The following is an 18562-nucleotide window of genomic DNA, read 5'->3' on the forward strand; positions in this document are numbered from 1 at the left end:
GCAAAGCGTTTCGGAGCACTCTTAAGATAACATTTTTTACTGTATTTGCTGGACCGGACCACCATCGTTCCTATCTCACCTGCGGGAGCAAAAGCAGCAAGCTGCAAGCGACCGAAACACAACGTCACTAGCCCTGCCCTTTCGCGCCTTCAAAATCTGTGCCCCGGAGGCAAAGATTCCCTGGAAAGGGAATTGTCTCCGCTGCCGACGAGATCCTAGCCCCGGAGGGAAAACTCTTGTCTTCCTGCAAGCGAGACCGGAGGAAGGTCGTCCCCCTGCCGTCTTTCGGGGGACGCTTCCCCGCCGTTTTTCGGGCGGCAGAGAAACGAAGTCTCGGTTCCTGGGTGGGCCGGGTGGGAGGGGGAGGCAGTTCCTGGGCGGTGCGAGGAGCTGCCAGCTCCCACCCCCTCTCCTCCCCTTGAGTACCTGCAGCAGGCAGGGGCCGAGTCCCAGAGAGCCCCGCTCCGGAGCAGCACAGAAGCCCGGCTCCTGCACCTTGTCGTCCGCGCTGCCGTCCCCGGGTCCCAAAGTCCGTCGGAACTCGCGCGCACCGCCCATCGCCGGGCGAGAGAGAGAGGCAGCGCTAGCGGCGGCATGGCCGAACCGCCCAGGCACCTTCGCCGCTGCAGGGCGCCGCTGCTCCTGTTCTGCGCTCTGGCTGCGCTCGGGACCACCCAGCCGCAGCCGCCGCTTCTCCTCCAGCCGGCGGAACCGGACGCTCTCGACGGGGGCGCCGCGGGGATCGTGGTGGCTAACCGCGGGCTGCGCGTGCCTTTCGGCCGCTCCGTCTTCCTGGACCCCGCCCGCGACCTGGTGATCCGCGTGCAGCCGGGCGACAAGTGCACCGTGACCGTCTTGGAAAGCGGGCCGCCGCCGGCGCCTCACCGGCCCGGGGCGCTCTCCCCGCAACGCTTCCCCTGCGATTTCGGTCCCGGAGAGGTGACCTACACGCACTACGGGTCTCGCAGCCCCGGCCGCGACCGCCTCAGCCTCCAGCTCCGCTACGACTCTCCCAGCCGCACGTTGGTGGTGCCTTTCGCGCTGGAGGCCGAGGTGCTCTCGCAGCAGCTGCGCCTCCTCAGCCGCAACCTGCCGCTCGTCGTGGAGAAACTGCGGGGCCTCAGCCAGCCGCTGGACGCCAAAGTCCTGGCCTTCGCCGAGGCGGGAGAAGCCGGGCGTCGCCACTGCCGCCTCACCGCCCTCCCTCACCCGCCCAGCAGCGACAACCACCTGCCTTCCTACGGGCGCTTGATCGACCCCCGCGGGCGCCCCCTGCCGCCGGGCTACAGCAGTGAGTGCCGCCGCTTCCTGAGCGAGGGCATCCGCTACCAGCACACGGCTCCCACGCCGTCCCCCAACCGCGACCACGTCCCCATGCGGGTGGAAGTGCTGGAGGACAGCGGCTCTCCCGAGAGCCTAGGCCAGCAGGAATACTTTCAGGTGGTGGTTCGGATCCGGGAGGGTGCCGAGAATACCCCACCCAAGCCCAGCTTTGTGGCTTTGCTCATGATGGAGGTGGACCAGTTTGTACTTACTGCCATCACCCCTGATATGCTGGCTGCGGAGGACTTGGAGACACCTTCAGATCTGCTGCTATTTAATCTCACCTCCCCCTGGCCCAGTGTTGGAGAGCAGGACGCGGCAACTGGTTACTTAATAAGTACTGATGATCCCAGTCGGCCACTCACTTCTTTCACTCAGCGGGAGTTGAGGGAACTGAAGATTGCCTACCAGCCTCCTACAGTGGACTCAGACCAGGAGCGCCTCTTCCAGCTTGAGATGGAGGTGTTGGACCCCGAGGGTGCCTCTTCAGACCCCTTTGCTTTTGTGGTGGTGGTGAAACCTATGAACACGTTGGCTCCGGTGGCTGTCTTTAATCGCATTGCTGGCCCTCAAATGATGCTTTTTGAAGGCCAGTCAAGGCCACTTTCTGACAATCTTGTAATCAGTGATGAGGACAACTTAGAGGAAGTGAAGATTTGGGTCACAAGAGGTTTAAAACATGGTGAACTCAGAGTTTTAGGTACATCTCCTGGTCGTCATTTTTTTACTGCAGCAGAGTTGGAAGCTGGACAGGTGATCTACCAGCATGATGGCAGTGAGCACAGTTTCAGTGATAACATTATCTTCCGCATGGAGGATGGACTGCACCAGGTGGAGTTTTTTTATCCAATTACAATTGCCCCTGATGATGATCAACCACCACTCCTCAATGCCAACACTGGCCTGGTCCTAAGTGAGCACCAGGTGGTCCAGATCTCACCCTTTGTTCTCAGTGCTACTGATATAGACTCTGATGACTCAACTATTCGGTTTGTTATTAAGGAGGTTGAAAGATCTTCAGATAGATCTGTCCCAAAGCATTTTGGTGAACTTCTGTTGCGTCAGGAAGAGGTTCCATCATCCTATGAAAAAGAAGAAGATGTGGAAAAAGATCATAGTGATACATCTTCCTGGTACTTTATAGACAGTGAGGGTCTGTATGAGAAGGTAGTGACTGAATGGCTGCAAGAGGATATCCTGGATGGAAAGTTGTTCTACAGGCATCTTGGACCTCATAGCACGAATGTAATGATGGATCAGTTTGTATTCTATCTCCAAGATGATAATGATCCTCCAAATCAATCTGGAGAACATGTGTTTATCATCAAGATACAGCCAGTAGATAGCCTATCTCCAGAACTATCCCCAGGGACAACTTTAGAGATGACTGTCCTGGAATACCAGGTGACACATTTCAAGAAGCATTATCTGTGTTATACTGATTTGGACACAGATGACCGGGAGCTGAAATATACAGTGCTTACATCACCAACTGATATTGATGAAAATCACCCTGTCTTGGCAGGTGAAATTGTATTGACTGACAACCCTCTGATGCCCATTACCCATTTCACTCAAGCACAGATAAATCATCATAAAGTTGCCTATAGACCACCAGACCAAGAACTTGGCATTACTCCAAGAATAGCACAATTCACTTACAGTGTAGAAGATGCAGCTGGTAATTCTGTGCTAGGCACTTTCACTTTCTTCTTGCAGCCAGTGAATAATCAGCCCCCACAAATAACCAATGCTGGTTTCACAGTGTTTGAGGGGCACAGCTTCTTTCTCACCACCACTCAGCTAGATGCTACTGATAAAGATACAGACACTGACCGAATTGTCTTCGCTTTAACTGAAACACCTCAACATGGCCACTTGCGCTACCTGGAGGAGGGATTGATGGTACAGGGTGAATCTTTTCTGTTAGATGACATTGCTAATGGTCGCATATCCTATCAGCATAATGGTGATGAGTACAGAAGTGATTCCTTTCAGTTAGAAGTAAGTGATGAAGTTCATCTAGTACCAATCACAGTTAAAATTGCTGTTCAACCAGTTGATGATGAACGTCCCAGCATCATGGTCCCTGGTAGTAATGGACTTTTGGGGGCCTTTATTGATGTTCTGGAAAATAGTGCTACTGAAATAACTACTTCTCTTATCCAGGGCACAGATGAGGATACTGATGAACTGGCATTAACTTTTATTGTAGAGGATCCCCCTAAGCTGGGTAGTATTTTAGTGGATGGAGTACCCTCTAAAAGATTCACTCAAGAGGATCTCATAAGCGGAACAGTTGTTTATGCTCACAATAGTGGAGAGATTGGATTGAAGAAGCAGACTGATTCTTTCAATCTTACTATCTCAGATCGGTCCAGTGAGTGGGTGGTGAGAGGAAGCACAGTAGAAGGAGTACGTGTTACTGTAACTCTTTTGCCAGTGGACAACATTGCTCCTGAAGTTATGTTGGGAGAAGAACCATTTACTGTTCATGAAGGAGGAAAGAATGTGCTAAGGTTAGAACTGCTGGTTGTGGAAGATCTTGATACTCCCAGAGATGATATTCTCTGTACCATTCTAACACAGTCCACTGCTGGATACCTAGAGAATATCTCTCCAGCACCAGGATCTGAAAAATCCAGAGCTGGGATTCCCATCAGTGCATTTTCCATCAAAGATATTCGTGTTGGTCATATCAACTATGTTCAGAGCATCCATAAGGGAATAGAACCTTTAGAAGACAGATTCACTTTCCATTGCTCTGATGGTATTAACTTTTCACCACCTCAGTTCTTTCCAATTATCATTACCCCAACCAATGATGAGAAGCCTGAATTGTTTGTACGTGAGTTTGTGGTATTGGAAGGAATGAGCCTGGTAATTGACACTCCCATTCTCAATGGTGCTGATGCTGATATTCCCCCAGATGAATTGCGCTTCTTTATAACTGTTCCTCCAAAGCATGGGCAGATTGTTAACCAGCTGGCTACAGGTACTGTGTCTGTTACCAATTTCACTCTGGAAGAAATTCAGGAAGCATCTAGCATTATGTATGAGCATGATGACTCAGAAACTAAAGAGGACTCTTTCAAAATCCAGCTCACTGATGGCTTACACACAGTGGAAGAAGAAGTGTTAATAATGGTGATTTTGGTTGATGATGAAACACCCCGGATGTCCATCAATGATGGATTAGAAGTAGATGTTGGGGAATCTAAAGTTATCACCAGTCAAGATCTCAAAGCCACTGACATAGACTCAGAAGACAGGATGCTTACTTACATTATTCGTTTACCCCCGAGACATGGCTTATTGCAGCATATAAGTAAAGAAAAAGAGGTGCTATACAACATTACACTTGGCATGAATTTCACACAGGATGACATAGATCATAAATATATATGTTATACACATACGAGCCAACAGGGACTCCGTGACTTAATTAAGTTTGATGTCACTGATGGCATCAATCCTTTGATAGACAGATATTTCTACATTACTATCAATGGCATTGATATGGTGTTTCCCGAGGTGGTCAATAAAGGAGTCACTCTAAAAGAAGGTGGGAAAGTGACTCTCACTACTGATCTTCTCAGCACAAGTGATATCAACAGTCCTGATGAACTACTCAGGTTCAGCATCACCCGGGCACCAAGCAGAGGTCATTTAGAGAATTCTGACAACCCTGGAGTTCTTGTCACCACCTTCACTCAGCTTCAACTAGCTGGAAACAAGATTTATTACATTCACACTGCAGATGATGAGGTGAAGATGGATAGCTTTGAGTTTGAAGTGACTGATGGCTATAATCCAGTCTTCCGTACTTTTAGAGTCTCTATTACTGATGTGGACAATAAGAAGCCAATTCTAACAATACATGACCTCATAGTTCAAGAAGGGGAAACCAAACTGATCACACCATTTGAACTAAATGTGGATGATAGGGATACACCTGACCATCTACTCCGTTTCATAATTACCCAAGTTCCTGTACATGGTCAGATTATTTATAACAACAGCTATTCTGTCACCAGTTTCACTAAACAAGATTTAAATGAAAATATGATCAACTATAAACATTATGGTGCCGAAATTAATCATGATAGCTTCTCTTTCACTGTAACGGATGGGACACATCCAGATTTTTATGTTTTTCCTGATGTCATCCTTGAAACACGTCACCCACAGATGATGAAAATTCAGATCAATGCTTTAGACAATGGAATACCACAGATAGTAGTGAATAAGGGTGCCTCTACATTGAGAAATATAGCAACTGGACAACTGGGTTTCCTAATAACCAGCAAGTCTCTGAAGGCAGAAGACAGAGATAGTCCACACAAATTATTGAAATATAAGATCACAGATGGGCCAAAACATGGATTCCTCATTAATATTGGTCTAGGAAATACAAGTGTCAAATTCTTTTCCCAAGGTTAGTACTATATTTAATCACTAGTTTATTCATTATTTTAGAAGGTTGGTGCTTCTAAAACAATGAAGTCTGTTTAAATGTTGTTTTAAAATCATATTCACATCTACAAACAATTTACTCTTTGATAGGGCCATTATACCTATCCAATCCATGGGTTTATTTAACTTGATTTGTTGCCAGGATCAAAATTAGCTGGATTTATAATTCTGCCAAGCCAAAAGCATTACCTGCCCTATAATGGCTTAAATCCAGCAGTAAGGAGCTCAGTCCTTTATAGGTCAAGTGGCTTTACGCTTTGGACACAAATACATTTTTAAATTGCCATAGATTTATACAGTTTATTAAAGAGCATTCTCAGATGTTTTGCAGTGTAAAATATTTAACTTTCAAAAATTCTCAACATTCTAAAAACCTGTGATATATTAACAAATATGTAAATGCCTGTAATATATATTACCCAGTGAAATAAGAAAGCAATTTTACTGTGATATCACTCCATTGATTATCACGCTATTATTCAGTGATTACAACCAGCACAACCTATCAATTTTATATTTCATTCCAGGTGCTCTAAGCATATACTAATTAATAGCTTGGATTCACACATGAAGACTTAACGTGACTTGTTTGTTCTGAGATTTGTAAATGTTCTGTGTCTTAGCATAATGTGTGAACTGCTGTGGCTTGTTCTATAAAATCTGACAGTACTACGTGTACACTCCGCTATAGGTTCTAAATGAAAACAAGTGACTCACAATCATTTAAACCAGTCTTCTCCAACCTGATGCTTTGCAAATGAAGTTCCATAATCTCTTTCTGGACATTGAAGTCTGAACACCTGAACAGGTCAGATTCATCCAAAGGGCATCAGGTTTGGTACTCCAGATGACAAAGGGGGAAATATTAAACCTTTCAGATGTTCATATGTTGTGTAGGATATCTAGACAAATATAAGCTGATTCTAAACAAACAAACAAACAAACAAAACCAAAGGGGTAAGTTTAACCTGTATTGAAAAGATTTTGATGTCAGCATTGCAGTGACTTGTGCAATTTTTCTCATTCCATCAGCTGATATTGATGACATGAAGATCTGTTATGCCTTGAAAGAACATGAAAATGCTACGAGTGATATCTTCTATTTTTCAGTTGAAGATAGTGGTAAGATTTTCTATTTTTTATAGTGGATTGCTAGGTTTAAAATGATGTGCACATGAATAGTGGCATCAAATATTGTGAATTCAGGTTGCACAAAATATATTTCTTGTCCTGAAACTATGCTTTATTAAAACATAACTAAGTCCTTTTGTGCTCAGTGGTATTGAAACACATATATTGTACATACAAGAATATACAATAATTGGAAATTACCATTTATTTTGGCTTGGTATAAATACATTATTACACCTTATTTACAGATTGGAAATGGCTTATTTAAAGACAATATTATCAGTGTGAAACCTGGTTTAGGAGGTGAAGAAATACACTGTAACATCCTCCAGTGTCCATGAATTGATAGGAAAGATTTGAATATTTGTGATGTATTTATTTTCAGTCAAATGTGATTATAATATGGCACTTATGCAGATATATGACCCCAAATATTAGTTATACATTATAACTGGACTTTTAAAATGTTATGTGGTTATTATTGGTGAACATGTGTTTCTTGTAAATCCATCTCATCTCTATGGCAGGAGGGGTTCAATATTTTTCTGGCTAAGAGTCAGCTGGTGCTCTAAATGTTGTTCCAGAAGTTGCAATCCTAAAATTAGTCATGACAAAGAAAGGGGGAGCACAAGAAACTAATTTTAGGACAATGCAGTATTTCAGATTTGATTCCAAAAACTGATTCAGGGTACACAGGTGGACATCTGTTTGTAATTCTTTAAAGCACCCATTTTTTTTCTCAGCCAGCTTCAAAGGGCATTTGATACGGAAGAACTTGTATCTGCTTTAAAGACTTGCAAACAGGGCTAGATTCATACTACCCATGTATTCTGAAGCACCTCAAATCCCAAAATGCTGCACTGTCATTACACAATCAATATAACTATTTCCAATATATTTAGTCATTTCCACTTCTGTCCTATTAAAATTATGATTTGGTAGACATTTTTGGAAGATGGGCAGAGCTGTATCTATGGCATGGGGTAGTCAGAGAAGGAAATGCAGATTCAGATCTACAGATATCTTTTAATAAATATATGATTGAGAAAAGAAAGCTATGGAACAATATATGAAAATAATCATGTATAATCACTTGATAAGACTAAAATCCTGGCAAGATATTTGTTAGCATTTTAATATGTATTTGGCTATACTAGACAATATTTTGGCTATACTAGAAAGTATGAGTAGTCATCCCCCAACTTGGCCACTTTCCAGAATGCTCAGCAATGGAATAGTGGAACTTGCTAAGGAATTCTGGGAGTTGAAATCCATACAGCTGGAAGGCAGCCAGGTCATGGAAGACTGCATGATATGTATAAGAGTGTAATATGGGAAGAGCTATATTGGAATAGCCCAAAATCTATTTTATCCTCCATTCTGTTCCCACTGTAGCCTTTAATATCCATTAGAGTAAGTGATAATTTGAGATATATCACATTCATCATGCACACAATTTTGTTTAGATCCAGTAGGATTTCCTTTCATACAACCATGTATAAGATTGTGATAAGGTATATATACTTTTTTTTAAAAAAGCCATTATGAGCTACAATTTTTATGATTTATCAGTAAACTCTAATGATAACAATGATCACAGACTATTATTATTATTCCTAGATTTTTAAAGTAAAGTCACATGCTTTGGTAATTTTGCCTTCAGGCAAAAATATTCTTATGATACAATGTACAATGAAATATTAATTGTAGTTGAAATTTCTTATTTGGAGAATGTTTGCATTACATTCAATATTTCAAAAAATGGAGCAAAATGTGGCACTTCTTTATATTCCAAAATATATTCTATATATGTTTGTGTTTTCTGAAAACCATGTGAGACAGAATAGCTGTTTAAAATTAATGCTGGATCTCTGTTAAGCAAAACTTTTTACTAACTTGTTTGAAATCCATATGTACTAAAGATATATAAGATGAATATGATATCTTTTATGCACACAGTATATAAACTTAGTAAAAGTGCAACTATCTTTGGAATAAACAGTAATTGATTTCATAAGGTACAATAATGTACCAAAGATGAGAAACTAATATTTGAGGTTATATAGAATGAAAACACATGCATTCATCAGAAGTTTCTTAATGGATCTGAGATTAATGAAGGTAATAGATAAAGTGATACTAAAGCTACTAATAGGTGATAATTGGTTTTAAGAACTGTAGGACTAAATGTAATATGATGTTCGGTTTACTGGCAGAGCAGGAAGGATATGCCCTCAGGTGCATTATTTCTAATTAAAATAGATAATGCAACTCGCTATTTGTGTATTGCATCAGTGCATAATAATTAATGTGCAAACAAAAATCTTGTGGAATAGAAATTGAGTAACAGGAGGATACATTTAGCTTTCAAAAGTAGTCAGGGAGATTTGAAATAATAAATTATGATAATATCTCGCATAGTAATTCTTCTAATAATGCAAAATATAGGATAAGTGAGGCAGAAGTCTTCATTTATTTATTTAGTTAATTAATAAATTTATATGGCCACCTGTCTCATATACATGACTCTGGATTAGGAATATATTGGTTCTAATAAATTCTGCAGGGGTTGCAGCAGTGGTTACCAAAACTGGAAGGTAGAGATGTGCAATCACTTTATACCAATGTGCGGAGAGAGAGAGAGAGAGAGAGAGAGAGAGAGAGAGAGAGAGAGAGAGAGAGAGAGAGACACACACACACACACACACACACACACACACACACACACACACACTCAGGGTTGCTGGGAAGAAACTTTAAGGAAATAAATAAATTGGAAAAAATAGATTATCTATTGTTTTTTTCTGCTCTCATTAGTAAACAGTGATTAGAAATAAATGAAAGAGACACATCTAAAGAACCTGCATGGAGTTTTCCTTAAAAGTTTCAAAGTACCTGATATCTGTATGTGATTTACCACATCAGTGAGATCAACTCCACCCAATACTTCCTCCCAGAGAGCAAGGAGAGAATGATATGGAGAAAATGCATTTGAAGATGACAGGAGTACCATTTCGGCATATATTCATCATTTGATAATCTAAGATAAGGGCGGTCCCCAAAGGCTGAACCTCTGGGTATTCCTTTAGAGCAGTAACTTCCCTATGTGTATTGTCCCCTTCCTCCCATTTCAGACTATGAGGATGTTTGGGGGAGCAGGGATAAGAATGTAGCTGTGGCACTGGACTTAGATGTGCTGCTGTGGCTTCTATTTCATTAGAGTGACCAATGATATGAGCAATTGCCTAAATAAGGCTAGGCAAGCAGGATAGCCAGGTGGTTGCTTATACCCGGACGATCACACTTTGTCAAATTTACTTGTTCATTTTCTATACCCAGATTTAATGGGAATTCTTAGAAACAGAAAGTGAGTTTATATCATATTGATGTATGAAATCTACTAGATGGCAAAAAATAAGATTTTCTTTGATTAATCAAATAATTTCTATGCCCTACCCAGCAGGTGGCACCTTAAAGCCTTTAGTCATTTTACAGTTTGGAAGGATCCTCCTTTTAAAAACAATTCTACTACAGTAATCAATAATGTGATAAGAAAAATGGCTTATAACATGCACTCCCACTAATAACAATGAGAGAAAAGTATTGAACACAAGCCAAGAGAAACAAAACTGCTAGAAAGAAAGTATAATAAGTTACATAAATCAGCGTTGGGTATTCCAGTGATATGGAAAGTATATATGTGTGGTTTTCTGGGTCATGGTTTTGTGTCATGAAGAAGCTAATATTTGGCAAGCTTAGTTGTGTCCTAGAATTAACTTAAAATACTGCTAACTATATTTACAAATCAGAATAATAGGACATCATGCTTAGTTCTTTATTGCTTCAATTTATTATCATAATATGTTGATTTGTATATTGTCTTAAACATTGATAAAAACTGAAATAATTGCATAAAAACCTTCCAATGAATAGCAAAAAATTGATTGGCATAATAATTTGTGTTTCATCATTCTGTTAGATAAGTTAGCAGACTTTTATAGGAGCTGAGATAGTTTTCTTATTATTCAATAGACCATCTATAATCTCCTTTTGAAAATCTATTCACTTAAAATTTTAATGTATTTTTTATTTTGCTTACTTTAAGAAGTTGTAAAGTATGTTGAAATAAGTGCATTGTAAACAATGACTTGTCAAAGGTTTTTCATTTGGAATATTCCTTTTTTCAAAATACCCTAATGAATTGTCTTGATATTTATTTCTACTTTATTAGAGGAAAATAATATATAGAAGTTGGTACAAATTCTTTATCTTATGAAACGACTTTAAGTGTATTACCTAAAAATCTCTTTCTATCAAATATCATCAATGTAAATACAGACTAAAAAGAAAACAATTTCCATATTAGCTATTAGATAGCATGTTTTGTTCGTCATATTTATAAGAAACACTTGCCTTATTAGGCAGAAAATATGCCAATCCAGCAATACCAAAAAGTTGGAGACATCCCAAGAGATGTATTCAGATATTATTTTAAATCTGAATTGTTCAGTTGCTAGCTATGCAGCCTATCTGCAGGAGTAAACCATAAGCCATGGTTCCTCATTAAGAATAAGCAAAACCAATCTTTGTGTGTTGGGTAGAGAAGAATAAGAAACCACCAAGTGACACTAGACTCCTTGTCATTATGACTCAGAGTGACCTGTTCAAGGATAAATAACTCAATCTAATTACCTCAAAATTTTCAAGGAAATCTTCTTCCCACCCAAGGAGATCATGCAATGGAAAAAAATCTTCTGGGCATCAGATATGTGCACTTGGGCTTATAAGATCCCTAATAATCAACTAAAAAGAGTTATGGATGGTAACAGCATCAAGTAAAAGTTATCAGTTAAAAATGAGCAGCACTGTTCCTTTTTTGTTAAATGCTGGACAGCTGTTCTGCTAGTATATTCTTGTTAATCTTTGACTTTTGATCTTTCAATATTCTGGTGAAGCAGGATTTCCTGACCACATTGGAGGGCTAGCAAGGATATGGTAGGTCTAATAAGAAACTACATCTTTCCAATACTTTCTCTATTATAAAAAATGGTGTTCTAAGCAATGTAAAACCTTCTAGGGAACCAGAGAACATATGTTGTGGGCAATCTTGCACAATACATTTAATAGTTTACATATCAGCACCACAATCGCAACAAGCAACAATTTCATGCTATAAAATGGAGAAATAGCTATATATTGAATATTCATACGTTGATGGCACTATTTTGAAATTGTTATAGTTGACATACTTATTTAAGAGAAGAATTTGTCTTGTTTATTCTTTACTTTAACATATGTTATGACACTGAAATCCAGGAAAGTATTGTTTGTTATGTTTTCATTTGTCTGTGAGTGTTTTGATTTACTTAGAGCTTTGTGGGCTGTATTAGGATTTCCTATTTCAGTCTAAATAATAAGTTTAATCTTTCTGAATTATCTAACATCATGTCAGCTTACCTATGCTTCTCATGATATTTAACTTACATAATATGATTTAACCCTACAACTGGGAAAAAACACAGAGAAGTTGAATGCCAAAGAAAGGACTAATAATAGTTATCAAATGAAAAAGTGGTTTGTCTGCTTGTGGAACATAGTGAAGAAAAAGCTGCTCCAAATACATGTGCATAGAATGTATGAATGCATGCCTTGGGTGCTTTGTCAGCTCGATATATGCCACCCTTAGGCCTTAGATTGGTGGCCAAGATTGTCATTTTAAAAATCATTCAGAAGGAGAGGCAGCATTGACATATCTTGACTTTTAGCACCGTAGCCAGTGCCTACTCAGCCTTAGCCTAAAATCAGGCCTGATTGGATATATGTGTGTTTATGTCTGCATGTACTTATAAGCTGTACATTTTAGGTCACCGTCACTTTACATCTTAAAAAATATGCTTGTGCCCAGTTTACTGTTAAGTTGAACTAATAATTATTATGTGACTATTCAGTCTGGTAAATGTAATTCTTAGTTTAATATATTCTTTTATATAGTTTCAGGTTATTTTGAGGCTCCTGGGGTCCATAGGATTTGGGATTTGTTTGTTTGCTAAATATCTTCAGGGAGTTCTAATGTAAATATGGCAGACTGACTTTTTGCCATAAATTCACTTGAAATATATTGTTCAGATATCTTTCCCATATACAGTATTATACAACTCATTTTGTAATATAGATTTTAATATTCTTCATTTATGAAATTGTACAGCTCTCTAGATACCTATTTAGAAACATCATGAAACCAGGGAGTACTGATAACAATATTTTAATTCTTAATAGCCATTTTTGCACTGGTGACTCATAGCATCTTCCAACATCATTTATTTCATTAATTGCACTGTAAAAGAGCACCCTCATTCTATTATAATCGTGCAGTGTTTGCTAGATGATTCAGCCAGTTTTGTCTTACCATTTCTACATCTATGTGGAGTATCTTTTTGTAAATATAAAATATGACAATAAATTAGTAAAACAGAATTTGATTGATCTCAGTTTCCTGGGTATTAATTATTAAGTTATATATCTTAGGAGCATCCTTGCATTATATATACACATTTTTAAAAATTATGGAAATCTATCAAAATTCCATGCAAAATCTAAGGGGTAATAACATCGAAATCTGAAACAATTTGAGGATACTAATTACTAATGCGTGGTAAAGTCATTTTATAATGCCACTTGGTTGAGATGGGCAGCTCTACAAAAATGAATGTATAAATAAAACTATCTATCAGGAAGGAAAAAATACTATTTAATTTCAGTATTTTGTTTACTTTCTATGGATAATGGTTATTAGCTAGGTATACAAGTTTCAACATATGCTTGTGTGAATCCATGTCAAGTCAGTAAAAGGTATGTTTCTAGTTACCTTGTAAAAAAAAATAACAATTATATTTCTAGTTATCTCTAGAAATAGGTTAAAGATGACTGAAACAGTTTCTTCTAATTAACACATTAGAGATTGCCCAAGTAGCATTAGTCTTTCAAGCAGTGATATCAAATCAGTTCTCTGATTTTGGTAGCAGTACTGTAAGGATTAGGAGAATGTAAGAGACTATTGTACTGATGGCCAACCCAGAGTCTATTAGATTCAAGAGTTTTTATAGTTTTAAGAGAAAGTATTCACCACTTGCATTGTGCATTAACTTTATTATTATACAATTCTCTATGATAGAGACTAGATTGTTTTATTCGTATACTACATATACATTGCATTAATCAGATCACAATTTCTGTCCTTTATCCAAGTAGACATAATTTTTTGGGGGAAATAATTTTATTGAATTGTTCAGAAGCACAGAGATGAAAAACAGCACATTGCCCAATTCAGAAGCATTTTCTTTGAATTTAAAATAATTGTGTTCCAATATAGTTTATTGTAAAACTTTTCTGACTTCCATATAGCCCTTTTAATAGTGATACAGAATAAAAGAGGTCAAATATTCTGTCTATGCTCTTTAGTCTGCATTTCTGTCCTGACAGTAAAAAAGTTCTTTTCTGAAGGATCCAAACTGCCCTGGAAGAAGCATTTAATCTGGAGGTACTAAAAACGTATCCAGGAATCCAACTTTGCAAGGACGTTAAGAATTACGGGCATTGAAAAGCAGCACTTGGGCTTATATAGGCAGATTATGGCATTAACAGATTATTATTATATTATACAGACTCTGAGATACCACTTCAAGACTCAGAATATAGTTATGATTTTTTTCAGAATGGAAATGCAAAACTATGCTAAAATGAATTAATTATGATACAAATTCTTTAGGGTTGGCCTAAGCATTCCAGGAATTATAAATCATATTGTGAGAAAGGAATGCAGATAATATTTACCAAATTTTCTTGCCTCCACAATCTCACAACTATTCTGCTTTTTTCTTTAATCCTTTGGGACAGATTTCGGAAGACATGGAAAGGGAAACACAAGGAAGGAAGGGGGAATCAACACAGATTTATCACTGATCTTCCATCAGTGGTAATTCTTTCACTTGATCAAATGTTTTCCACCAAAGAAAACCAGTTCATGGCCAATGAGTATTCAGAGACTAATTTAGTCAAGGAATAAATCAACTCACTTTATTATAACGTGGTAGTATGAAGGAAATCTATAAAGAATGTCTAGTAGACAAGATACATCCCCTTCTTAAATAGGACGATTTTTAAATGCAGTGTTTGTGAAATAATTACATCAGTTGTTTTAAAGATTAGGTTTGTCAGTATTAGAGTATTTAATTGCTTGGGAAAAAATAATGGCAGACATCACAGTAATATATTATGCTTTAATCCTGTATGAATATTTTTAGGTTTGGTGTAGCTTTAAAGTGACAATCAGAGTAATAATTTAGAAGGCATGTGGACTCCAAAGTATTTCTTAGAAGCAGGGTTTATATATGTTAAGTAGATATACATCATTAAAGTATGTTAGAGTTTGACTACTCACGTTAGACAATGTTGTAAATATGGGCTTTATTTATAAAATAAAATTTGGACTGGGTACACTATGGAAAAACATAATGAAAAGCCAAAAAGTTTCCACATTTGGGCAAGAGGAAGAATTGGAAGCGTGTAATAAAGAGGTTACAGGATGGGAGTACTGAGAGCTTATTCAGCAGACTCTGCTAGTGTCTGTATCTGAATTATCTGGACTGCAAAAATTCCTATGCTTCACTGCATTAGATATAAATATAAATGAAATCAAAATTTATTTTTGGCTTTGTCTTGCCCACAACTGTTTTGGGAGTGGGGGGGGCTTGCATACCCCTCAAAAGTCAAGTGGAGCCCTTGGCCCAGATAAAGATGTGCGCTAGTATGTTATCTGTTGAACTAGTACTGATTAAAAATGAACTAATTCATATTTTTAAAATACTACATTATTTAGAGCAGTCCATGTGCAAAGGAAGCACAGACAAATCTGTTGAAATACAGAAAGGAGTAGAAAGTGGAGCTGTCAGACTGGAGCTGGATAACAATGATCTTAGGCTTTAGCATTATCACCAATATACACCAATTCTCTTTAACTGTCAATTCCTCACTTCTCCACACCCCCCTCCCAAAAGCTGTTGTTTCTTGTCTGTTATTTCATTGCCTGTTCTTTGAGTGGAATACTATACTGTATAGCAAATTATTTCTGCCCAGTGGAAGAATTTATATATTTTGTCACAATTCCTGGAACTATTCCAGAATGCAGACAATTTCTTTAGAGACTTATGTATAGCTGTGTATTCTTCAAATGGATTTATTTTATAACCTACTTTCATTTCAGTCGAATACATATGCTGGCACCTGTCATATTTTTTTAAGGCTTAAAACCTTATTTTAAAGGCACTTATTGAATTTACTATGTATCTATATATTCTTACACTAATATGTCATTGTGCATGTGTACAAAAAGGATATTATTTTTGTTATTTGATACTTAGGATTTCACCAAATAAATTTGGAACTCAGATATTAATTGTGAGCAAGGATAATGGCAATAAGAAAATAATTGCTAGGTCATTATTTGTGACCTAGCTTATATTTGGTAGGAAGCCATTAAAATTATCAAATTATCTGTGCACTTAACAGGAAAATCATCTTCATTTTAGTCTTGAGAATTCATGCTTAATATGCTTTCATCATACTGTAGTTTTAGTATTATCCAGTTAGAATAAATATATTATGTTATTTGTTATTAGCATACACTAGCTCTGTAGTGATGTCAGGTAGATGAAGTTCACCAACCCCAAATGAATCTCTTACGATGTCTGTAAGAGTTTAAGAAAACAACTATTGAATAATATAAAATGTCAATTTGCCCAAGGAGTATTTGCGGACCCATTTATTCAAGAAATAAATTAATTCACATTATTATAACATGGTAGCATGAAGGAAATCAGTAGTCAATATTTTTATTAGATTTATATTTATTTGGAAAATAGAAATAATGATGTTTTACTATGTGATATATTTTTTAAAAATCCAAATTTCTAAGAAAGGCCCATCAAGCCCCAAAATGTGTCTCAAATGTCACCCTGAGACTAGAGTCAGGCCTCACGAAAGGGAAAGTTAGAGAGTTGGTAACAAAATTATTGGCTCTTGAGACAAGCTCTTGATCTTGTCTCATTACTATGTGGGAAAAGGCAGTGCCAACTAAAATCTCATCCTTGGATTTCTTTCCAGATTTTCTACTCAGCATGGGATAGGATCAGGGTAAAACAGTCATTAAATAGCATTTTGCAGACACAGAGCATCAATTGGATCTAGCCAGGTGCCCAACCTTTAATGCCAGTGAATCCAACAGGTACTTTGCTTCCCCTATGACTTAATTAAGTAATCTCTAAGTACCTAACCAATTAAAGACCTTTACTCTGGCATGATGTCATGCCTTCCACTTGGCTGTCCTTGAAGGCTAATATGGAAAAATTCCTTACCCAAAAAGATAATGCCCCTGTGACTCTGGACATACGAAACAACAGAGCATGTACTTCTCCAGTGCCTGTAATACAGAAACATTCATACTAGCCTCATCTCATCATTATTTCACAAATTTTATAGGACAATTCTACATCTCCCTGCTATTTTCAGATATTTTGTGTCCCGTGGGAACCAAGGTCATTCTATCGGTTATGTTAGAGGGTTCTATCTATTGGAACCTTGACAATATGGAGTTTCAGAGAAAGGAAGCCCCCCTCCCCCACACAGAGAGGGAGAGAGTAGTTTTTCTGATGCTTTCTTCTCTTTGCCCAGAAATCATAGCAACTAATACATATAATCTTTAGCAACTGACATAAAAACCCATAAATGTAATGGTTCACTTGAGTGTAATAGGAAAGGTATTTTAAATGTGAGGTAAATATTCATCTGATTCTTTAATTTTTTCACTGGTCTAAACATTTGGGTGAACATCATGACTGACAACCATGTACATAAAATAGGAAAGAAAAGCTTTTCTATCTGTCCCAAGCTGCTTCATTTCCAAAATTCCAAAATGGTAAGTGAGCACCTGCCCACCCTAGATGTGGGCACCTTAGATGTGGGCACCCTATAATTATCCTTCAGCAATATGCTGTGAAACTTAATTGTTTGGAAATAATATGTAAGCATGTTATATTAAGTAAGGAAAGTTTTGAGCACCTGCCCACCCTAGATTCCAAAATGGTAAGTGAGCACCATGCCCACCCTCAAATCACCAGGACCAGATGGACAACACCCCAAGGTTCTGAAGGAACTGGCAGATGTGATCTCAGAACCAATGAACTATATCTTTCAAAGATCCTGGAGACTGGGGAACTACCAGAGGACTGGAAAAGAGCTGAAGTAGTTCCCATCTTCAAACAGGGAAAAAAATGGATCCAGGAAACTACAGACCTATCAGCCTGACCTCGATACCTGGGAAGCTCTTGGAAAAGATAATCATGCAGCGAATCAGCGAACACTTAGAGGCAAACAAAGTCATTACCAAAAGCCAACATGGGTTTGTCAAAAACAGATCATGCCAGACAAATCTTATTGCATTCTTTGACCAGGTGACAAAATTAGTGGACCAGAGGAATGCTGTGGATATAATTTACTTGGACTCCAGTAACGCATTTGTTAAAGTAGACCACAACTTACTACTTGATAAAATAGAAAAATGAGGCTTAGCCAGCATCAC

General features: G+C 38.3%; 1 protein-coding gene across 1 annotated transcript; it reads left to right on the forward strand.

The window, feature by feature from the left end:
- Nucleotides 1-594: 594 nt before the first annotated feature.
- Nucleotides 595-6921, forward strand: FREM3 (FRAS1 related extracellular matrix 3; the record flags this gene model as incomplete). The annotated part of the gene is made up of 2 exons (XM_015814521.1): nucleotides 595-5761; nucleotides 6832-6921. Coding segments are annotated over exons 1-2 (5257 nt in total), but the record flags the coding sequence as incomplete, so codon positions are not given.
- Between the last annotated feature and the right edge of the window lie 11641 nt (nucleotides 6922-18562).

The sequence above is a fragment of the Protobothrops mucrosquamatus genome, unplaced genomic scaffold (assembly GCF_001527695.2).
Source record: "Protobothrops mucrosquamatus isolate PMUCROS unplaced genomic scaffold, P.Mucros_1.0 scaffold259, whole genome shotgun sequence".
Classification (NCBI taxonomy): Eukaryota; Metazoa; Chordata; class Lepidosauria; order Squamata; family Viperidae; genus Protobothrops; species Protobothrops mucrosquamatus.